The 24,842-nt window shown below is 34.1% G+C and overlaps 1 protein-coding gene across 1 annotated transcript; it reads right to left on the reverse strand.

Moving 5' to 3' along the window:
* Positions 1 to 10,686: 10,686 nt before the first annotated feature.
* LOC111901523 (uncharacterized) lies at positions 10,687 to 19,688 on the reverse strand. The gene is made up of 15 exons (XM_023897388.3): positions 19,398 to 19,688; positions 19,232 to 19,320; positions 18,024 to 18,090; positions 17,792 to 17,907; positions 17,098 to 17,164; positions 16,953 to 17,001; positions 16,622 to 16,707; positions 16,265 to 16,524; positions 15,883 to 15,938; positions 15,659 to 15,744; positions 15,318 to 15,410; positions 14,083 to 14,353; positions 13,010 to 13,488; positions 12,266 to 12,500; positions 10,687 to 11,120 (listed from the first exon to the last, which is right to left on the reverse strand). Exons 1-15 carry the CDS (start codon positions 19,602 to 19,604, stop codon positions 10,903 to 10,905), a joined length of 2,379 nt encoding a protein of 792 aa, XP_023753156.1. The 5' UTR covers positions 19,605 to 19,688; the 3' UTR covers positions 10,687 to 10,902.
* Between the last annotated feature and the right edge of the window lie 5,154 nt (positions 19,689 to 24,842).

The following is a 24,842-nucleotide window of genomic DNA, read 5'->3' on the forward strand; positions in this document are numbered from 1 at the left end:
GGTACATGGTCCTTTTGGGTTGCCTTCACCAAAGCAACTTGATAGGATGAATTATGGAGAGAGAAGATTAATTATGATTTATTAATATATTATGAGAATAATATATTAAAGGAGAAATCATATTGTTTAATTAATATGAGTCAAGAATTAATTGATAATTAATTTTGTGGCTAAAAGAGATTAATTAAACTTAAGGGACTGGAACTGTAATTATAAGATAATTGCATTTGGGCTATGGATTACCTTGGAATAATAGGTTGGACGAATTCTATGGAGAAACCCATTAGAAATCGTCCAAGGGATATTCTAAAAGAGTCAATGGGTTGCTTAGGGCTTAAGTAGTCAGATTAGGGTTTCCTAGTTGAAAACCCTAATAGCCTACATGTATATATAGTACCCTTAAGCCCCAAAAACGTGGCTAAGAGTTCCACTAGGGTTTCTGGACGTTTTGGGCAGCCTCATCTCTCCTTATTCTTCATCCTCTTGCTCTTGGTGTTTGTGAGCCATTAGAGGAGTGACACTTGTGACTCTAAGCTTTCTAAAGCCATTACAAGGAGGATTTGAGATTGTTATTGCTACATAACAATCAAAGGTAATTCTCTAAACCCTAATTTCAGTTTATAATATGTTAGATCTAAGATTGTAAGTCTTGGATACATTGCATGTACAATAGAGAAACATAGATCCAAGCATTAGGGTTTGCATGAGCACATAGGATGTTCTTAAGGCTATAACCCATCAGTGGTATCAGAGCCTTGATTGGTTTCTGTTGTATGTGATGCTATGTTGAATTATTAACTGAAAATCGAATTTTGGCCTTCAGTTCGAACTGACTCGGCGATTCCGCCCTACTCGGCGAGTCGGAGCGTCAGACAGAGGAAATTTTGGATTTTATTGTTGTTTTGCTTAAGGATAATTAAAATATTCGTTTTAAACTTATAAAATATGATTTTTAATGTTTCTAAAAGATTATCCTTGCCAAAACACAAGATAATTACCAATTGATTAGATAATAACTTCCTTATATGATTAAAGATTGATTATTTGTATTAATTGGGTAACTTATCTTGCAAGAAATTGAAATTAGGTCAAATATAGATAATGACAAAATTAATTGTTTAATTTCTATTATTTGTTATTTGATCCTTGTGTTATGAAAAAGTTTCATTTGTACCCATGTAAGTTTTATGGTTTAAATTTGAACTTAAATGTTTTGTTTTGAAATTTTAATAGTTGAAACCCAATGTTTTGAAATGTTTCAAAACTTGCCCTCAACTTTTGGAATTTAAATGTTGATTAAAAGTTTAATTTAGAAATGTTAAATTCTAAAACCCTAGTATTGTTTTGAAAAGTTCAAATCACACCCTTATGGTTTTATTAATTAATTAAAGTGTATAATTATTAAATTTGACCACCTAGTATTTTAAAAGTGTAAAATACACCCTATACTATATATAACATTAAAAGTCTAATATATATGTATGAGTAAAAGTCAGTCTTACCGTTAGTAGACCTCATTCACGAAGTTGGTCTATAAGGGGTGTTTAAGGAAATTGCCTATAAAATGGCGATTGAATGGGTATCCACTCTTACCCACCGCACTCTTGACTAGTGGAGAGTCGTTAGCCGAACGGGTAGGATAGGATAGAAACCTTCCATTATAAGTATAATGAAGTACAAAAGTAACTAAATGCTTTTACAAATTCCTAATCTTAGTTACTTTAGGCAAAAGTGAACATGAAATTACACTTTGTGCCCTTGCAAAGACGTTAGTGGAGCGTGTGTGGTTAACCGGCACACTAAATGGTTCTAAGAAAAGGTAGCAAAGGGTGACTCAATGTTTGTCATAGTTCGGTGGAGCGTGTGTGGTTAACCGGCACATCGAATAGGTGACTGTAACATGTAGGGGCACCATGTAAGTCTGCATGGTTATTCACACCCACTTTGTGATCCTCGGTTTCCCAGTCACAAACTAGAGGGGCATATCGAGATTTAAACATGCCATTGAAAAGTTCAATGAATCTCAAAAGATCTGGGAATTTTCAATAGATTTAAAACTTAAATTTCTTTTTCGGTTTTCATGGTGGAAATTAGTGAATCGTCATTCACTTACCTTCAAATATTCTGCAACTGGATTACGGCATCCCTTTTCTAGGTTGTAGAGTATTGTGTTGGGTCCTAGCCTTAATATCTCATTTGGGTGATTTATTAAGGACTCAATCAATCAACTAACTTGAATTTAATTTTTATCCTGTTTTGTAGATGTCAAAGTATGACAACTATGGTCTTCCCAAATCCCGTGGAACAAGTTTTTCACATGAAGATGATATTCCACGATTCGATTGAGGAACACGAGATCATGCTTCACTTCCTCCACCTCCTCCTATCATTCTCCCTAACCCACAAGTTCAAAAGATTGAAAAGTTCAAACTCACTCAAGCCCTTTTGGCAAGTAAACATGAAGAAGGAAAGTCAGTGTGTGCACACATCCTAGAGATGAAGTCACACATTGATAGGTTAAGAATGTTGGGATCTGTTGTCTGTGAGGAGCTGGCTGTTGACTGGGTTCTTCAGTCACTTCCTGACTCATATAATGAGTTCGTAAGAGAGTACTATATGATAAACCATGACGTAACCCTCATTGATCTCACATATATGCTTATTGCTGCTGAATCAGCAATGATTTGGCGCACTGGAAAAGCAAAGTTGATTGGTGGATCTGCCTTCCAGACCTCTATCGATATAGGCAATGGGAAAGGCATGCCATGATCGAAAAGTTTGATCATAAGAGAAAGGCAAAGTCAGAAGTAGTTCCATGTGCTGTTCCAAAAGAGTCAATTTGCTTTTATTGCCAAGAGAAGAGGCATTGGAGACGAAGCTACCCTATTTACCTAAGAGATCTAAGAGATGGGAGAGTCAAAACGTATGGCTCTACTTTAGGTAAATTCCATTAACTAACTCTTTTAAGTTCCTATTCTAGATTCTTAATACATGATGTGATAAGATTGCATTTCGATGTTTTGTAGGATCAAAGAAAAGAAAGGAAGCTTAAGGGAAGAAGTGAGCGGAATCTAATCGTGAAGAAATGGATTTCGATCGCATTACTTGAAGATTAGAATCTTGAGCTACTACTTAGAATTAGAATAGATTGCTAAGAAATATGTATTGACATAGTTTTTTCAATGAATTGCATTGTAAGGACAAATTTTTCCGCAATAAAATAGATTTTGATTTTATATTTATCCTTGCAATGGCGTGTATAAAAAATTGATGTTTGAATGTTTCTGTTATTAGCAATAATGGATTTGTTTCTTAATTATGTTATTTGTGGAAATATCAAGAATTTACCAAATAGGGAAAGTTTCTCATCGCCCAAGTTTCAATTGGATAGAAACTTAGAATCATACAACTTGGTTGCATGATGAATCAGAAATTTTATATTTGGAAATTAGACTAATTCATTGACAAAGTGTCAAGTGAAGGACTAGGAGATCGAGTACACAAGGTTGTGTGTTGATCAAGTCCACCACAAGAGTAACAAAGATATTCATCATGATTTACTTAGGTTAAGTAAATATGATTATACTTATGAGATTAAGTGTAATTCTCAGTTGATTGAAAGAGTTTCATTCAATAGTAGAACGAATAAGAAGAATCAAATAGGCAGAAAGATAAATGTTTCTCTATTCTAAGAAGAAGGGAGAGTACCTTTTATTATGTTTTATGATAGGTCTTAATGATTAAGAACCATATCTCAATATATCCTCTAAGTGAGTCTTAGTTCAATTGTATGTCTGAGAAGAGGAATCAAGAATTGAAGAAATGGTTAAATCAAGAAGTCAATCATACTTCGTTCCAAAACAAGTCTTAGAGTTAAGATTGTGACATTGAGTGACAAGTCTTAAGAAGGTTTATAACATTCATCAAATGTGGAATTTGAAAAAGTTTTCTTATTTTTTGAAATTGGAAAGTTGTGATGTCTTGGATAAGACAAAGACCAACTAGAACCAATTTTGTGAAGTGTTTCGTCTTAATAAAAGCTACACTAACTCTTGAATATTTGTTTGTCAAGAAATGTTTATTGACAAGAGAATCTTATATGTCAAGGAGTCAGTCGGAGTCTTAATGGTCTTGAAAGGTTTCAAGAACTAATCAAGAATAAACTTTATCAATCATCACTAGCACACGAATTAAGGTTTACAACCTATCGTGTTGACACTATCTTGTTTCTGTGTCGTTCCAATTGAGTTAATTATGCATGTGAGTTCTATGAGTTCTCATTTGAATGCATAAAAGGCAAGGACCTTGATCAATGAAAAGTACATTTATAAGAAAGGATGAGTTGCTTAACTACTTGGAAGACATGGTGGGCACTCATGTTACCATAAGGCAAGAAATCAAGATTAAGAAAGTTCGGTCCATAAGAGTTTGGATTTGTCGCAAACTTTGGTTTTGGGCAAATTCGCATGGATAGGAACACATACACCATTAAAATCTAAGTGTCATAAGATTCCCTCCTTCATGAAAATGACTGTGAGGAAATGCTTTCACTAAGAGAGATTTTAAGAAGATAGTGATTGTGAAATTGTATTCTCGAATTCGATAATGGTTACGGTATCCCTTTCCATAATTCGAATTGTGAGATTTGGCAATTAGTCTGAATTATTTAGACACACATATGAGTTATCTAAGGCAAATGTGTATAAGTTTAAGAAGCTTAGATAAAGGATTATCATGTCAAAGCTAGTGGGAGCATAAGTGTTATGCTTATTTGATAATAATCATCATGATAGTGGGAGCATAAATGTTGTGCTTGTATGATTATTAAAACAAGTATTGCAAGTTAGCAATATTAATTATAGAAAACAAGAGTTATACTTTGCAAATTCATAAGGGTTGAATAGTTGTTTTGCTATAATTAAGGGAGAGAATATTATGCTTCATTTCAAATATAAAGGCTTAGGTTGTGGAATGTTAATAAATTTAGTCAATGATACATAGTGTTATGGCATTGTTCGAATTGTGAGAACGTGGCACATTAAATATTATGGCAGAAGATTGATAAAGTATCATATCTTTATGTAAGACATTATGCATCGTATCCCATACGTTTCGAGTATAGGATTGATTGCTAGTGCTATTATATCTGACCATTCTAAAATTTTCCAAATGTCTAGCGCATTTAGAGGGAAAAAGAACTAGAATCGGTTTTGACTAAAATAATTAAACAACTATCAAAGGACGATCCAAAGCTCGCTGAGGATTGGTTGCTTGTGAGTAGTTGGAAGTATGGTATTGGATGGACCATATCGACATTATTATGAATAGATAAGATTCTATTAAGAATAAGTTGTCGTATGGAAAAATATGGAAATGTTTTCATATTGGGAGTTGGATATTAAGAATCTATGTCTAGATTAGAAACTTTTATGCAAGAAGGATGTTCAAAGGAATGTACTTTGAATGAGAGACATCATATCTATAGAATTGCTTCTGATAGAGAATGGCCAAGTCTTGATGATTTTGAGCTATGAATTTACGAAAGGATCATTGCATAAAATGTTAGAATCTAGCATATTCTATAAGTGGCAAGAATTTGATATTCTTATACTTATGATAAGGATTGAGAGTTGTGAAATGAGTATGATTGGAAATGTGTTCATTTGATCTATTTCACAAAGTAAGGACCATAGGTAAACATTGTGTGCATGCTAAGAGCATGGGACAATTGTTGTTATAATTCAAGTTAGAAGTTGATTACCCGAAACAACAAATAATGAGTAATCAATATGGTGATTAAATAAAATATTTTACATATACCCAGAGTTTGGGGCCATATGGGATTAGTATTATTCTTGTGTTTCACTTTGCATGTTTTGACTTCCTGAATAATTAAATTGATTCAGAACAATCAAATTATTCGAACGGACCACAGTCGTTCATATGTTGGAAGTAGGTATGAATGAAGACTATCGTGAATTGGTGTGTGGATTGTCTAAAGTGTATTAGACATAAGCAAATGTTTGCTGCAACATTCATGAGTGCTTATGAATATGATTTGAGCATTGGATTAAACCCTCGCTCACTTGGATCACTTCATGGATTTTATCACGAGTGATTGGTTAGACGATAACATCTTATATTCTTGAAACCGAGATGTGTGAGTTGTATCTTGCGAGTCGGTTACACATTGATAATATGTAAACACACCAGTAACTTGGTGTCATAAAACATATTGTTGTGTGTGATTCGGTGAGTGAGTACAAGCAAGCATTGAATCAAAGTTTATCCATTCCTTTAATCCAAAGTAGGATGAAAGCGATATCTTTGGGCCTCTCGATGATTTAGTGATGACACCCTAAGTGTTTGGCCAAGCTGGAACTAATTTGATGTGTTCAATTGTAGTCTGTTGTCAGTCGTCATAAATCGGAAATCGAGAAACAACACATAGACAGAGAGAATGATTTAAATCCATGTCTCAGTCTATACGATATCTAGAATGGAGGAATATATGATCCCTTATCTAAAGGACACGTTTCTGATAGGATCAGAGTTGACAACGGCTTTTGAAAGCTACGATTGCAGATCAGGATCTGAAGTCATACGCAGAATAGTTATTAGACTTATCCAAGTGGGAGACTGTTGAATTAGTGTCTAAGTCCATAACTATTTTGGTATGTACTTGACCCGATGGTGCATGGTCCTTTTGGGTTACCTTCACCAAAGCAACTTGATAGGATGAATTATGGAGAGAGAAGATTAATTATGATTTATTAATATATTATGAGAATAATATATTAAAGGAGAAACCATATTGTTTAATTAATATTAGTCAAGAATTAATTGATAATTAATTTTGTGGCTAAAAGAGATTAATTAAACTTAAGGGACTGGAACTGTAATTATAAGATAATTGCATTTGGGCTATGGATTACCTTGGAATAATAGGTTGGACGAATTCTATGGAGAAACCCATTAGAAATCGTCCAAGGGATATTCTAAAAGAGTCAATGGGCTGCTTAGAGCTTAAGTAGTCAGATTAGGGTTTCCTAGTTGAAAACCCTAATAGCCTACATGTATATATAGTACCCTTAAGCCCCAAAAACGTGGCTAAGAGTTCCACTAGGGTTTCTGGACATTTTGGGCAGCCTCCTGTCTCCTTATTCTTCATCCTCTTGCTCTTGGTATTTGTGAGCCATTAGAGGAGTGACACTTGTGACTCTAAGCTTTCTAAAGCGATTACAAAGAGAATTTGAGATTGTTATTGCTACATAACAATCAAAGGTAATTCTCTAAACCCTAATTTCAATTTATAATATATTAGATCTAAGATTGTAAGTCTTGGATACATTGCATGTACAATAGAGAAACCTAGATCCAAGCATTAGGGTTTGCATGAGCACATAGGATGTTCTTATGGCTATAACCCATCATGTCTTCTATTCCTTCTAAAGCAATGTTGTGAGATTGAGGCAGCACACCTATTTTGAATAGGTGATGAAAACACAATCTCTCCCAAATTACATGATGTAGTCTTTCAAAAAAATAGTTGGCGGCATAGAAGTCACTCATTGTGAGTTTGCTCTTGCTTCTCTTTGGAAGAAAGTGATTTGCAATCGTTAGGATGCCGTTTGGATTCATCACTACAAAGTCAGCATCATATATTATCACTTTTAGGTTGTTTCCTCAGATGATGTGATGATTGTGAAGATCAACTTTGTAAGATGGACGATTGATGATTTTCTTTTTGCAACCTTCAATTGTAGTGATCCTTTTTATTAACCATACTACTTTTCTCGGAAGTGCATTAGTTGCATGAAAGAACTTAAGCCTAGTTCTTTCCAATGTTATTTGATCTTCAATGTGTGCACTCATATTTAACCTTGGGATTCTTACGTAGTAGAGTGCATATGGAAAGATCAGAAGATCAAGTTGTTCCAAATCTGATGTGGGGAACTTGTAGGTTTGATATGGCACTCTCTATTGATCAAAAAACTAAGCTATAGGACTTTAAGGGGAAACTCCTAGAAGAGGAGTTGGGATCTCCCTGATTTGTTAATAGATAAGGCTTTCTTGGATAGCTTGTTCACAAACCAAACAAACCAATATTAGTAACATGAGGTTTAGACTCATAATGCTCATATATAATTATTCACAAACCAAACAAAGCATAATAAAGAGTCAAGAATGTATCAACAATCATATCTTTTTAGCCAATAATATCAACATAATTCATATTTTTTTACAAAATTAGCAACATACTAATGTATTTTACAAATATTAGTAACATGCTTATTTTTTTAACCAATAATAACAATATACTTATCTTTTTAATCAATAATAGAAAGATATGTATCTCTTTAACCAAAAATAGCAACATACTTTACTCACCAACTATGTTTCATTATGTTATTATGTTATTAGTTCTAAAGTTTTCAAAGATTGATTTTATTTTATTAGTTACCGATTTAAGATTTTTCCAAAATTATATTGTCTGTTTAAATTTGTTAGAAACCAAACTTTCTTTATATTTAAAACGCCCGAAATATTTGTTGTATTTTAAATTTTTAGTGAACCCAAAGAAGAAATTTTTTTTTTTTTTTTTTGATTTGCTAATAATCGCATGGGTATTCTACTAGAAAATAATAACAATATACTTATCTCTTCAACCAAGAATAGGAAGAATGTTGTCTTTTTTATTCAATAATAGTGACATATTTATCTTTTTTGACAAATATGGTAACATGCATATCTATGTTTGAGGCTATAAAAGAAAGTAGAATCGGTTGATTGTTTTTTCATCGGTCAACCCAACCAAAAGACGTATAAAACACTAGTTTTGTACAAATTTGTAATATTGCTTATATTTATACAATTTGCATCCTAAAGTGTAGGGTTTATTGGGGGGGGGGGGGGGGGGGGTATGGGCACACTATTTAAAAAAATGGTATATCTACACTAATAAACAAAGATCATTTTTAACAAATGTCAACTTCTTATTGAATTTAACACATGTCATTTTCTAGGAATTATAGAATTATTTTTTTTCCACTTGTTATTTTTTGGGTTTTTTTATGTTTATTCTAATTTCACTTACTAAATGTCATCTTGTATGAATTAATTTTACTAATATACTAATTAATATATATTAATGTTAGATAGTAAAATTACATTTGTGAATTCTTGTATTTTAGGTTTAAAACAAAAATGAAAAGATGTTCTTTAAAATACATATTTGAACTTTAGTAAAAGAAAATATTGTAGATTTTGAAATCAAAACTCATAAATAAATAACAAGTTAAATTCCTAAAGTTGATTTTTTTATTATTATTATTATGGAGGTTTGAATCGAAACCTGCAAGTGACAATCATGAAACCAAACATCTTTAATGATACTTTGTAAACAAAATCTTCTTGTTTTTCTTTTATGATATTTTTTTAAAACAATGATATATATATATATATATATATATATATATATATATATATATATATATATATATATATATATATATATATATATTAACTTGTTTCTCTACAGGCCATATTGACAAGCGTGTATCCATTAATATTGGAGATGCAAACGGGTGCAGAGATTGGCGGGGACTGCAATGCTCGTCCCCATACTTGAACTCCAATCCGCACACCCATCCTTACCCCCTCCCCGACTGATTCAAGTAAAAAACTAATTGTCATATACGGTGAACCCGATGGATACTCGTTTACTAAATAAAGTCCAAAGAGAATAATCATCTTTTAATATATGAAACTACAAATAAACATCATTTAATCTGATGCCATGAACAAACAAAATAATGCTCCATTAGAAGTGTAGCCAAAGTTTACACAACAACTAAACAATTCATAAAAAATTACACAGCCAATATAGACTTCGATTATACACATTCAAACACAATTATACAACCAGTACAGGCTTTGCATATACACAATGAGAAATAACCATTCATTTAGACATACACTCAAATGAAATATTTGTAAAGAAACATGAATAAGTAATTAGATTATAAATTTTTATATTTATACATTTGGATAATATATAATGCATTTTGTTTGAATCATATAAATTAAATGTATATAATGCTAGTTGTTTTACTTTAAGAATTAAAAAATAGCTACTCAATCAAGCAATATGTCGATTTTTAAAGGCTTTTAGCTATGTTTATCGCTCATGGATGGGTGTTGGTGAATTTGTAATTGGTGAATTCTTACAAATTCACGGGTCTTTGTGGTTGCTTTGTTGTTAAATTTATTAATGTTTAAGTATTTTCTTAAGACTAGGCTGTTGTACCATTATGTGTTAACATGGTAACTTGAATTCATGATAAGTTGTTTCAATAAGTTATATGAATTCCATGAGTGTTAGCTGCACATATTTTGTCTCTTCTTAAAAGGTCATTATGATCAAGTAATGACTTTTGATGAATTATTTTATTAGTTGTAAAATATTTAATGTTTACATCTTGATATTTAAATAATTTTTAATAATTTTTTATTCAACGTAGTACATAGGTCTCACCTGTAATGTATAATGTTATATATAAAAGAAGAAAATTGTGATTTCACATCCATACAACATCAAATTACTAACGGCATTAAACTTGAGGACCGTCTGTGCAATACACAGATAAAAAGAAGCAATTATGACAGTTGAAGTAAAAAAGATAGTTTTAAGGACAGGATCCGTAACTTTGGTCTTTCGCCATACCACACGGCAGATTTATATCACCTATATGAAACAAAGTAATATTTCTGGTGAAACAATCAAAATGTTGTGCTTCTGCTTTTTGCATTTCACTCGTTGAAATAAATAGCTTTAAAATGTTTAGCTTAATAGCATTACCAACATAATCGATCCTGATCCTACATTTTTTTAGTTCAACTTCAACCAACTGTTGCAGTTTCCTTGGCTTTTATTGCATCTTCAGCCAAAGATTCCTTTTGGGTCTCGGACCGAATCAATAACCTTTCCAACAATTCCTGACAGTCTACAGCTGTCACCATCACTGATAAACTCGACCGTCCTTTCCAACAACCAATCGCAATTGTCGACTTATCCACTTTAGGCCGATCCGATGCGCCTTCCCCTTCATTTTCGTTACCTGCCATGCAAAAAAAACAAAGCTAAAAGCAAGAAATAGCAACGTACTTTCATTTATTTCTATTATATCGCTCTTATTAATTATACTATAACTTTGTGCTTTTAACTTCCTTTTCATAGTAGGTACTTTTGACAATCTATACCCAAACCTAATATAGCCGTTAAGAATTGCTTTGTATTTGGATAATTGGGTAGATTTTTCTCACTACAATGTTTATCATAGCATCATTCCTTCATGATTTTTTTAAAAGCATTTTTTTCCTATTCGAAAAAATCTAATCAATTATAGCAATTTGCTTTCACTTTTTTTTCTTATTATGATAATGTACTTTGAAAGATCTACATTCTACCCAATACAGACAGCAATGAGAATTGCTTTGTAATTGGATGGCATTGCTATAATTGGGTGGACTTTTCAAACTACAATGATTGTTATAGCATCAGCCATCATTACTTCATGCATTTCTTTTACGACACTGTATTCCCATTTTTTTATTAAGACATTGTACTTGGAAAAAACTTTAATTAACTATAACACTGTACTTTTACTTTTTTTCCTTATTAGTATGTTGTACTTTGAATATACTACCCAACTGAAAATTGCTTTGTGTTCGGATGACAATGGTTTAATTGGGTAGATTTTTTACAGTACAATGTTGTAATCAGATTTAACCAAAAATAAACAGCAAGGACTGAGTATTAAGGCATGCAACATGAGAGCAACTTTGGGAAAAGTTAGAATTTAACAAGAAAAGTGTTCTTTCCCTGACTTTCTGTAACAAGTCATATATATACCTTTATTTGCGTTAAGTCAAAAAGGTACACTCAAGTTTCATTATTACTTAATTATTTAATAGGGACAAAACTTGATTCAGTACCTTATATGGGTATTTCTTTTTGACTTAATGCAGATAGAACAGCTTAACCACAAAAATCAAGAAATGAGGCGTTCTCCATTAACTTTTATTTTTCCAAACTTGCATTGGCTTATCTTTTTCCTTCCAATTTCCCTTGTGTGCCAGTCATTATTGTAAAATGTTTTTCATACCCATTAAATAATAAATACATTAAGTAAAAAAAAAAAAAAAAAAAAAAAAAAAAAAAAAAAAAAAAAAAAAAAAAAAAAAAAACATTCGAAGAACAAACCTTTGTTGAGGACCACCACACAACAGCCCAAAGCAAGGGCTGCAACTTTTTCACGAAATCGATCATCGACAATATCAGGGAATTTGATAGATTTGTATTGCAGTAAATGCTTGAAATCTACAGCAGGTGAAGAAGTTATCTGTTTGGTCATGTGTGGAAGAAGCAATGGCAACCCTTCTGAAGATATTCTGAATACACAAGGTGAGGAAGTGCCTTCTCTTGATGTTTGCCTTTCCTGAATAAAAAGCCCAAAAATCAATTTTTTGTCATGTGTTTGTTTACACATCTTTTGTTTGCTCTGTGTGTGTGTGTGTGTATATATATATATATATAACTGGTTTTATATACACGCATATGCATACATAACATATATAAGGGTATTTTGGTCTTTTAATAGAAAAATGAAGAATCAAATTACTAAATTCCTTCCATCCTCTCCTAGGAAAAAAAGGATCTCCCATCAAAAAAGGAATTTGAAGGATTCAGTCCGTCCCATTTGGCAATGATATCAAACACACCATACCATACATAGTGTGGAATGGAATCTCGAATTTCAGTTACATTGGAATCTGCAAACAGGCTGTAGCGAGACCGGAACCAAGGCTGATGTCAATGTTCCAATAATTGCAATTTTTTGTATCCCCCAAAAAGGCCCTAAAAAGTTTGTCTAGTCCAATCCAATCCCGTGTAACAAATTACAAAAGCAGTCTATGATGAGTTTAAAAAAAGCGAAAAACAACTTACAAACATCTTCAAACCAATTGAAGTTATCTTGAGTTGCTCGCCAGCTAAGAAATTGAGTTCAACAACATTCTTGACGGATTCGGATACATAGTAAATTCTCTTCACGTGATTTGTATCACTATTTCGTGTGATAAGCCGATGAGTAAACGAAAAGGATTCATGAATTCCGTAAAATTCCTTGATATTAGTGAGAATAGCATCATCTTTAAAGAAAACAACAGGGTCAACCCCAAACCACTTGCCTTGAATTTGCAATTTTCTCTTGTCATTAGCCTTTTCTGCACGAGATTTTGGGTCATTTAGGGTTTCAGTTTTCTCAGGCTCGGTTCCTTTAAGTTTTTTGCATGGGTTAGTCGCTTCATTGGATTCTTCATTTTTCACATCGACATCCATTGCCTTGATATCTTCTGATTGTTTGGTTTTTTCATCACTATCAGATTGAGGCTGCCGGGAATGTTTGCTTGATTTTGTCTGTATCACTGCACATGATGGAATGGAACAAGTTGTTACGTTCTATTATCATGTTTTGTTAGCTTAAAGGAGTATAATTAATGATTCTATTTCTATGTATGATTAGAAATTTCAATGAAATTATATTTCATAAAACTTACATATAACATATATTTAAATTTCATTTGACGTATATTATTTATTATATATGTATTTTGGAATTTGGATGGTCAAAAAGCTTATTTATCACTTTAAAATATTATTACCAAAATTAAATAAACAAATAAATAAGATATTGAAGACCATGACATTTAGAAATATGAATAAAAAAACATTGATTACTTTTTTAATAAGAAAAAGAAAATATAAACTAAAGTTTTGAACTTCTTTAAGAGCATTGGTGCTGCTAAAGATGATTGATGTAAAGAATAATAATAATAATAATAATAATTTATTATTATAAAATATCACTCCTTTTCATCAAGATATAGAAAAATAAAACCCCTCCCACATGGGATGAAAAACCAAAGGAACCACTAGAAAACAAACATGAGGTTTTGATTCCATTCCATTCCAACTTGGATTATTAAATGTTGGAAAGTGAAGGGATTATAGAAAATGACCTGGCAAAGGAGATATTTTGTGCAAAACAGCAATAAAAAAGGCTCCACTGTTCTGGTCATGAGGGGCAATGCGCATGCAACGCTCTAAAGGAAGAGATGAAACTTCGGTCACCAAAACATCATCATTATCATTATTATTATTATCCCCATTTTCATCCGATGACGTGTCAACATGGGGTTGGCCAGAAGGAAACATGCTAGGAACAATCCCAGATCTTCCATATTTGCATGCATCTTTATGAGAACCTAACCACGTGCCTTTGTCTCGAACCTGCATTTCCATTTCAATAAAAAACAAATTCAAAAATGCCGATTCAAATCAGTAATAGCAACCTACATATACTTAAATAAAAGAAACAGACCAGAACAGGTTATACTGCCTGAATAGCCAAATATAATCACTAAATGAACGTTTAGGATGTTCAAAAAATCTTAAGCTCCCTTTGTGAAGATGGAAGAAAAATAAATAAAAGAGAGCAAATTTAGTAAGAAGTAGAGACATAACGAGGATAGTTTCTTGGCCCTACTAAGTTAATTGAGTAAAAAAAACAGCAAATAAGAGTTATGTCGTCATGGCATCAAAAATTGGAACATTGTTTTACTGAATCTTACATATACCTGCTGCATCTATTTGTTTGCGTGAAAGAGCAGCATACAAACTTTGCTCTCGTCTACAATACGGACAATGTACTTTCCTTTCACCCATAATAGCAACATACTTATATTATTTTACCAATAATTGCAACATATATATAACCTAAAACTGCTAAAATGTTTACAAGTTTTGTTTTTCATATTGGTATTATTGGTAAAGAAATGCAGGCACATTGCTTTTATGAGCAAGTATTTTTCAGTTGGGTGTTCGTATGGGTAAGTAAATTGCTTGGTTGTAAAACAGAGTACGTTGTCTATACTGGTAAAAGGATGAAAGTAGGCTGCAACTGCCCTTTGTTTATGTACATAAAAGTTGTAACGATGGAAACTCAATCATTATTGAACAAGTTGGATCAACTGTAACCTCCAAACACTTGGTCATATCTTATTTTATAAATAAATTTTGGTGTATTTCATCAAATAAAGAAAAAAAAAAGATGAGAAAACAATTAAAGGCCCTCCTACATTGCTTTAACTTACAGATTGAATTGTGAAATACCAAAGTTAGAAAATAAAAATTATATGCAAGTAGAAATCAGGTAAAGCTAAAAAAGTGGCAGTAAAACAAAGTGGAGATAAACCTTCCAACTCTTAAGGCCTGGTCTACGAACAAGCTGAGGGAGTTCCGAAGATACGTCAACAAGCTCAACAGAGCCTCCGCACTTTCTTAATATCTGAAATACACAAACCAATATGGATTTAGTGTCCATGTCCACTCACACTCATGAAAGAAAAGAAAAGAGAAGAGAAGAGGGTTGAGACTTGAGAACATGAATGAAGGCACATAGTAGATGTCAATAAATGAGACTATGAGAAGACCCCAACAACACAAAAGTTAATTTTTTCCCTTTTCTCTTATTATAAGCTTAATTTATAGCCTAATAACCTAAAAGGGTCTAAGAAACAAACTTGTTAAAAATACCTCAGACACTACGGCCTCATTTTCAACTGGATTCATAGAGCATGTTGAGTAAACCATTCTTCCACCAGTTTTAAGCAATGCCAAACCTGAAAAGATCAGGAGGAGAAAAAGATTTGTTACTATTCTTTTCTTGGAAAGAAAAAGAACTCAAATCCACTTACAACCCCATTATAACATATAAAGGTGTATATTATTTGTAACAATTATTAATAACTTTAACAAACCTCGCATGGCTATCTGAAGTTGTAGACAATGGACACCATTGGCCATCCCCACACTCCTGCATTTCACAAAGAAATACAAGGCAAGGCAATCAGATATCCTTTCATTAAATTTGTCACAATTCACAATCACATCAGACTGTTATATTCTCTTCTTAATCTCAGACACAATTGGCTTAATGAGTTGAACACTTAATCTCAACAGCTCCGTTTAATCTGGACATAAGCTTACCCTTCAAACTTAATGAATATTGTTAAAAAGTAAGGGTAAAACGGGGTATTTAGTCTTGTTGGTAACATTTTATCTGGAAACCGACATAATTACACATTCAGCCACTCTACACTACCAATACTCATGTGTATGAGGGGTAGAAAAGGCATTTACCATTTTCTCCAAATATCAGGGGCCTTACGGAGAGTACCATCTCCACTGCATGGAACATCACAGAGCACACGATCAAATAAAAGTTCAGTCATACTCATATCACCCAAATCAGAACCATTTGTGGTATTATTCTTTTTCCAGCGACAACTCGGGAAATGTTGGGCTTCATGATTCGTCACAGCCAAGTTAGAAGTGCACATTCTCTTTGTTTGGTGAATAAGAAGATTGCATCGTTGTACATCCACATCATTTGCTATAACCTAATGAATCCATCAAAAATCACAATCATACCCTTTTCCATATACAAACAAACAAACAAACAAAAATTGAACATGAAATTGAAGAGAGAAATATAACCATTCCATTAGGTAATGCTCCCACTTCTGATTCCTGGTGTATCATTTCAAGTAATTGAAAAGTTTTTGAACCCGGAGCAGCACACACTGCACAAAATCAATCAATTATTTAGTTCTAATAAAAAACAAATAAAACTACAACGCTATAATTATTATGATACATACTATATGTACAATGACGTAATAGAACAAAATGAAAACTCTTCTTCCATTCAGTACTATTTCAAAAGCATACATACGTATAATATAACAAGTTTGTTTATACATGCATATGTGATACTTTTTTGGAGAAAAAGTAGACTCTTGCACTAGTTTCAAGGACAATAACATACTGTCAAGAACAAAATGGTCTCGGTGTACGTCCAGGAACAATGGAGGTACCTGTGTGAGTGCAAATCAATATTAGATTACAAAAACTGCACAGCATCATATTGCACTAACAAAAGTTAGATTATTATAGAATCAAAGTTTGTGCACCATGCTAACAGCCTCCTGTCTTGTAATGTTTCCAATTTCATTTTCTTGCTTTAAGAACTCATGAAACCTGAAAGGTTGATTCAGAAAACATGGAATGGTAAGAAAATATGAAAACTTATTGAAACCCAAATAAGATTATAATAATAAATCTATCCTACGATTATATGATAATGTAAAAGGACATTAGAAGGGCATAAATATAAATGGGTGATATTGCAATTTCTCATTCCATTCCAAGATTTTTTTTTAAAAAAACGGCCTGAGATCAAGTCCAATGTCAAAACACTAAAACGGTGATTTTTAGTGGCCATGTATATTGGCCTAGATATTTGTTTGTGAAGCTTATCCCACACACTAAATTGGTGATTTTTAGAGGTTGGTAGGAATGAAATAGCCAATCTTTTTTGGTCTCTACGATGGTATTTTAGTGTTCCATGGGAGTTGGTCTAAGGCATAACAATTAGCAAAATGGAGGGCATCAAAATAATGGTCCATTCTGATATTCCATCAAGCAAAACAAACAGCTTTTGTTCATTCATACCAAACACTACATAAGGATCTGCACAAACTAAGGTAAAGCAATGCTGCAGTAACTGTTAATTTAATCGTGTCAACGTTTTATTTCACTTTCACTCATCTCCGATACACAATATTGACAAGTTGAGAACAATAACTACATTTATTACTCAATCACCTCTCAAGATTCTTGTTCTTTCTCAGCTGCATCCTTGAAAAACTTGACATCCAAGCAAAATTATTGGGATACCAAGGCAATGGTTTTATGCCCTCTGCTTCATTCCCATCTGTACCCTGACAGATTTTTATAAAGTGATGCAAACTATTCAAAAAACAACTATTTCCTCAAGAGTAAAAAATCAAAATTACATGCTTTTGTAAAGGTAATAATATAGCAAACTGAAATGCACCTCTGCCAGAAGAGCTTTCATAAACTCATCTTCCAGCTGTGACCTAAGATCTGTACAGAACTGGCTACTGCAAAATTTTATAAGAGATGTTATAAGTAGAAATCATCAAGATGATTGTAGTCTCATAAAAAACACAAAGGGACTTAGGGGGTTATAGTGTATGGCTTAAGGAGGGAAGTAGAATTCTTTAGTTAGCTTTCCACACCAAGGTCAACAATTTGAGAAAAAGAATACCAATTGTAAGATTATACTCTCTTCAATTATATAATGTCTACATGTACTTCTTATATTGGATGGTGTACAGATATCATTTATGCTTTTGAATCATTATTTGGTATGTATGACAAATCATTTTATAGCCGATTAATAGCCCTTACAACTACGGTTGTCAATCCATACAAAATACACGAAACGAATTTGAAATTTGAACTCATGTCTACTGTAAAAAACACGAAGTCACTGTATGGTGTCCTTGTTCTTTGTTTCCATTAAGTGATGTGTTGATGAAGTACTCTGTCCAGATTCGGGTGTATATATATATATATATATATATATATATATATATATATATATATATATATATATATATATATTCGTGTCCACATTAAGTCCATTAACGTAAAAACAAACAACACCACGATGTCTACCATAGTACCATGCCCATTGGTATTCACTTTCAGTATACTTAATTTCAACCTTGTTTTAGTTTTTATTTTGCACAATCCAAAAATATATTGACATGGTGATAGATTATTTGTTATCTATTACTACCTTCCCATGAAAATTTCATACTCCTGATTTCCATCTATGTCCCAGACAACTCAACCTCTTGGGGAGAGGACATCTGACCATACCACTAGGCCTTTGGTAAATAAATATATCTAACAGTGAGTTTGTAATACAATAACCAATTACCAATACCATGAAATAGCAAGTAGTTGCACTCCCAAAACCCCCACTATACCTGCATCCATCTAGTAGCAGCTATTGCAGTTTCAATTAAAATGCCCATAGCAGCAATGCCAATAGGATGCAGTTTCAATGAAAATGATCTCTAATTTTTGGCCCTCTAATGGAGAAAACTCGTCATTGAAGCGATAACAAGTTCTTTTCCGCATACGACAGACATTATTCAATTGTACGTACAAAAGACTACTTCAGTAAAACAAAGACTATGAAATGAATACGAATCCAAAACACAAATTTACCTAGAATTGATCCTGAAAGCAGCAGGAAGTGGCTTCCTTAGACACTCGATGAAAGAGCCCCACTCCTCCGGACGCACCACCCCTTGCTCCTACAAAATTCATTTTTAGATGATGCAACATGCACTGAAGAATCCACTACCTTGTATTATAACTAACGAATAAGTACCTTGTAGTACTCATCAAAAGCAGCGTTCTCAATAGCAAATGGCTGCCAGTGAGTGGGTTTGTTAGTGTTGTTTCCATTGGAATCGTTTTCGTTGTTGTTGCTTCCATCGGCTTCTTGAGAATCAGATTTCTTGGTTTTCCAGACATTTTCTCTGCCATCACGAAAATGCTTTCTTTGAGTTCTTCTAGACCTCCCTCTGCCTCCCATTTCTTCCGACTAATTTCAAAAACACAGAAGAGGGAGGTTTCTCTTAAGCAAGGGGCAAGGGCATACGCGAAGCAAGGTGTTTGTGACTTTGTGACTTTATTATAGAGGCATGAGCATGATTTTAGGGCTGGAAATGGGCCTTCAACTGGGCCGGGCAATAAACTTTAAATTAACCGAATAGTCCATGTGGTTTAAGGTAATATGTTAGTTTTCTCCTTGACTTTTTATCATTCGGTTCGTCGATGTGGTTTGCTTTTGTTTCGCGTTTCGCGTTTATTCAGTATTAAACATAAAACGATTATACTATCTTAATGATAAGATTTTGTTCTTTTTCAATATATATATATATAATATATATATATATATATATATATATATATATATATATATATATATATATATATATATATATATATATATATATATATATATATATATATATAATTTCAAGTTCCCCTTTTGAATAATAGAGATTTGGACTTTATGATTTGGCCACATAATTTTCACCTCTTGGCACTTTTACTATCTTGCATTGATCGTTTTTTATTTTGGCCACATAATTTTCACTCCTTGGCACTTTTACTCCCTTGTATTGATCGGTGTGTTCTATTGGACACATGTTTTATTTATGTGTCCTACTAGCTTATTCATCATTCAATATTCTTCGACGTTGTTTCTTTTGTGTTCTTCTTCCATGTTCTTCCATTTTCTCCAGGTAATTGTTTACTTTTTTCATGTTCGTCGTTTAGGGTTTTGTCGATGTTTTCTACCTGCAAATTTTCTAATTTTGGTTCTTGGTGGTTATTTTTTTGTTGTTTGTGATAATCCTTTTCCTCTATATCGAAACTTACATTATGCCGAAGTTGTAACATCCGGAAAAAATTTGAGATAAAAATTCCATTTTTAATTCAACCAAAACATTAATTATCTTTAAGTCAACATTCAATATCTGCTTATTCAAATATGCAAAGTACTTTTATAAGAAAACAGTTATCATAGTACAATCCCAAAATCATCGTGATGTGAAAACATGGGTGGATGCGCTACGATCAAGTTGGGCTCTTCTCTTTCGAACCGGAAGTTCCTGAAACCATAATCATAAAAACCGTAAGCACAAAGCTTAGTGAGTTTCCCAAAATACCACATACCATACATACATACAGCCAAGCATATATGGGTGCTTGCAATCCCCTTTGGTCTATTTCAATCGGATATCGGGTCTATTTCACCCCTACCACTAACATACATATCAAACATATAATGGGCCCTGCCCAGCATCGAGCCCCGCTCGGTATACAAATATGTCAATCATTAGGCCCCGCCCGGTATATATATACATATAAACACATAATCACACAAACACATGTGATAATCACAAAGATAATATCATATAGTACAGTCATCGGGCCCCGCCCGACATCAAGTCTTGCTCGTTAAGCATACTAACACATAACACATGCAAGAGTCATGAAGACATCTAGCATCCTAACATAATAAACCATGGGCCAACATTGGTGCCTTCGACCCGCTAAACACAGTGAGGAGGTTCACATCAATCCGTTGATAATCAAATAACTGCTCGGACCGCCGAACCATTGTTACCCTTTTCTTACTTGTTCCATAACCAAGGCCCAACCCAAAATGCATAAAAAGCCCAAAACCCAAAATGGTAATCTAAAGCCCAAATCAAAAGCAACAAAAGCCCATTATGGCCTAATAACCTGACTGGGCCCCAAAACCATCATGGACCTACTTCTAAGAAAACCCTAAGTCCATCCATGGCCCAAAGTCCAAAGTCTAATGACCCAACAAGGCCCAAGTCTCAAAAAGCCCAAAATGGCAAATTGGGGAATACGGCTACGCCCCGCATACCAGAATGGTACGCTTAACATACTCACCCTCGAAGCACATAGTACAAGTCACTGATGCATAAAATCAACATTATGCTGAGCGTATACTTGCGTACGCCTAACGTACTCCTTCAGGGTCCAAAAATCCAAAATAAGCTCTTAATGGTTAAGACAATGACTTCCAAACTTGGATATGACCCTAATGAGATGTATTAACATGTAAAGTTGGAAACTTCACTCCTTTACAAGGCTTAATGGGACCAAAACCTTAAAACAATTCAAAATAATCACCCAAACTCATGCATGTACCACAATAACTCATCAAGATGACATCTTTATGAACAAGGGACCTCCCAAAGGCCAAGATCCAACATTCTAAGCTCTTGGAGTAGCTCATTCTCACAAGGATGACTCTAAGGACCAAAAGAACCCCAAAATGCTCCAATAAGTTCCCTCTTCTTCTATGAACACCAAAAAGCATGAAATACCACCAAAGGCTCAAAAACCACTCAAAATGGGGCTAGGGTTTCAATTCTAGGGTTTAAAGGGATGGAGGCTGAATATAATAGGGTTTGGTTGTGAGTTAATGTGACAACCCGAAATTTTCCATTCAAATCAAACCACATCAATCCAATGGAAGTAGAGCAGTTTCAGTGAAAATTCAAACTTTTGGAATAAGTTTGGCAGTTTTAGGGTTTTACACCTAAGGAGTTATTAGGAGAGTGGGTGCACTAGGATTTTGTGCAACACTGTAATTCCATTACTCTAGGTCATTAGAATCTATTCCGAGAATAGAAATATTTTTTGCCAAAAATCTCTGGACTATCAATAGAATTCTGAACCAAATGGGTTCATTATTTGATTTCCATTTAGAGAAAAGCCAAATACTCTCTCACGGATCTTCGGGTTTTCATCCCATATTGTGAGTCTACTTCCCTAGATGTGTTTTAATACTTGTTATATGCTTAATAACATTATTTGCATGTCCAAAGTACAAGATCCGGGAGTTTACCGCCCAAGAACGTTCTTGGGGAGTAAACTCCAAAATCAAGCCTAAGGCCACCTAGTCCCATTTCCGTGTTAGGCATCTAGCTAAGGACTTTATGTATGAGCATTAGAGGCTAGAAACAAATCAAAACCAAGTGGTTTGAGGAGTTTACGGCCAAGGAACCACCTCTTGGGCCGTAAACTCCAAGTAAAGGGCACAAATGAGTGCCTAGTGTTCCTTTTAGCCTTAGAACAAGAACCTAGAAGCCTTAAACTCATGATTTAGACCCACAAAACAATTAGAAACCAACTTTGGAAGGGAGTTTACGGCCAAGATGCTCCTTAGGCCGTAAACTCCAAGATTAAGTGCCAAAACCACTTCAAACTCTTCCTAAGGCTTAGTCTTCATTTTTGGCTAGTACCTTAATGTGTTTAGGACCTAGAAAAATCATGAAAAGCTCAAGTGTTGAAGAGTTTACGGCCAAGAGTATTTCTTGGGCCGTAAACTCCTTTAAAGGGGTCAAAGGACACCCTAGACACTTCCTTAGGCCAAGAGCATTTTAGGGCAAGTACCTAGATGTGTTTTGGGCTAGTTAAAATTCTTAGAACCTCATGTGTGAGGGAGTTTACGGCCCAAAGAGTTCTATGGCCGTAAACTCCATCAAATGGTTCCATTTAATGCCATAAACCTCCCTTGATCCAAGTATTGAAGCCTAGACTTGTTCCTAGAAATGTTAGAGACTTGAAAGGACAATAAGAACCCTCCCAAGGGAGTTTACGGCCGTAAACTCCAAGGGAGAAGGGTCTTTGGGCCGTAAACTCCCCAAAGGAGTCAATGTGGTGCCCAAACACTTGTATAGCCTTGAAACAATTCCCCTCTAAGGTTGTAGTACTTCTAAACTCCATTTCATGACTTGTTTGAGAGTTTACGGCCAGGAGCTTACTCCCCTGGGCCGTAAACTCTAATGAATATGGTCTTTTGACCTTAAACTTTCATTAGGGGCATTGCACTTCTTTGTTGCAACCCATTAGCCTCCTAGCACTTGACCAAAAGTGTTGTCCTCGCGCTTAAATGTTATTACTTGTATAATTAGTGTTATAATCACTAATTATTTATATACATATGTTTCATATGTAATTAGGATCATTGTGTGTGTCTAAGTCTTCACTTGACACCAAGCACTTGTCAGATCCTTCCGTACGATAACAGCCCGTTCAATTCCAGTCACATACTGCAGGTGAGTTCATACCCCTTAACTGTGACAACCCGAAATTTTCCATTCAAGTCAAACCACATCAATCCAATGGAAGTAGAGCAGTTTCAGTGAAAATTCAAACTTTTGGAATAAGTTTGGCAGTTTTAGGGTTTTACACCTAAGGAGTTATTAGGATAGTGGGTGCACTAGGATTTTGTGCAACACTGTAATTCCATTACTCTAGGTCATTAGAATCCATTCCGAGAATAGAAATATTTTCTGCCAAAAATCTCTGGACTATAAATAGAATTCTGAACCAACTTGGTTCATTATTTGATTTCCATTTAGAGAAAAGCCAAATACTCTCTCACGGATCTTCGGGTTTTCATCCCAGATTGTGAGTCTACTTCCCTAAATGTGTTTTAATACTTGTTATATGCTTTATAACATTGTTTACATGTCCAAAACACAAGATCCGGGAGTTTACCGCCCAAGAACGTTCTTGGGGAGTAAACTCCAAAATCAAGCCTAAAGGCCACCTAGTCCCATTTCCGTGTTAGGCATCTAACTAAGGACTTAGTGTATGATCATTAGAAGCTAGAAACAAATCAAAAGCAAGTAGTTTGAGGAGTTTACGGCCAAGGAACAACCTCTTGGGCCGTAAACTCCAAGTAAAGGGCACAAATGAGTGCCTAGTGTTCCTTTAGCCTTAGAACAAGAACCTAGAAGCCTTAAACTCATTATTTAGACCCACAAAACAATTAGAAACCAACTTTGGAAGGGAGTTTACGGCCAAGATGCTCCTTAGGCCGTAAACTCCAAGATTAAGTGCCAAAACCACTTCAAACTCTTCCTAAGGCTTAGTCTTCATTTTTGGCTAGTACCTTAATGTGTTTAGGACCTAGAAAAATCATGAAAAGCTCAAGTGTTGAAGAGTTTACGGCCAAGAGTATTTCTTGGGCCGTAAACTCCTTTAAAGGGGTCAAAGGACACCCTAGACACTTCCTTAGGCCAAGAGACTTTTAGGGCAAGTACCTAGATGAGTTTTGGGCTAGTTAAAATTCTTAGAACCTCATGTGTGAGGGAGTTTACGGCCCAAAGAGTTCTATGGCCGTAAACTCCATCAAATGGTTCCATTTAATGCCATAAACCTCCCTTGATCCAAGTATTGAAGCCTAGACTTGTTCCTAGAAATGTTAGAGACT

This window comes from Lactuca sativa, chromosome 5 (genome assembly GCF_002870075.4).
Source record: "Lactuca sativa cultivar Salinas chromosome 5, Lsat_Salinas_v11, whole genome shotgun sequence".
In the NCBI taxonomy this organism is placed as follows: Eukaryota; Viridiplantae; Streptophyta; class Magnoliopsida; order Asterales; family Asteraceae; genus Lactuca; species Lactuca sativa.

What these genes read in the sequence shown, in the direction of transcription:
- LOC111901523 (XM_023897388.3), bottom strand. Translation starts at nt 19,604, where the DNA reads ATGGGAGGCAGAGGGAGGTCTAGAAGAACTCAAAGAAAGCATTTTCGT. An exon ending in AGACCATTTTGTTCTTGACA is followed by an intron (nt 16,708 to 16,952) that starts GTATGTTATTGT and finishes GATTTTGTGCAG; the next exon opens with TGTGTGCTGCTCCGGGTTCA. An exon ending in CAGGCCTTAAGAGTTGGAAG is followed by an intron (nt 14,354 to 15,317) that starts GTTTATCTCCAC and finishes ATGGAAATGCAG; the next exon opens with GTTCGAGACAAAGGCACGTG.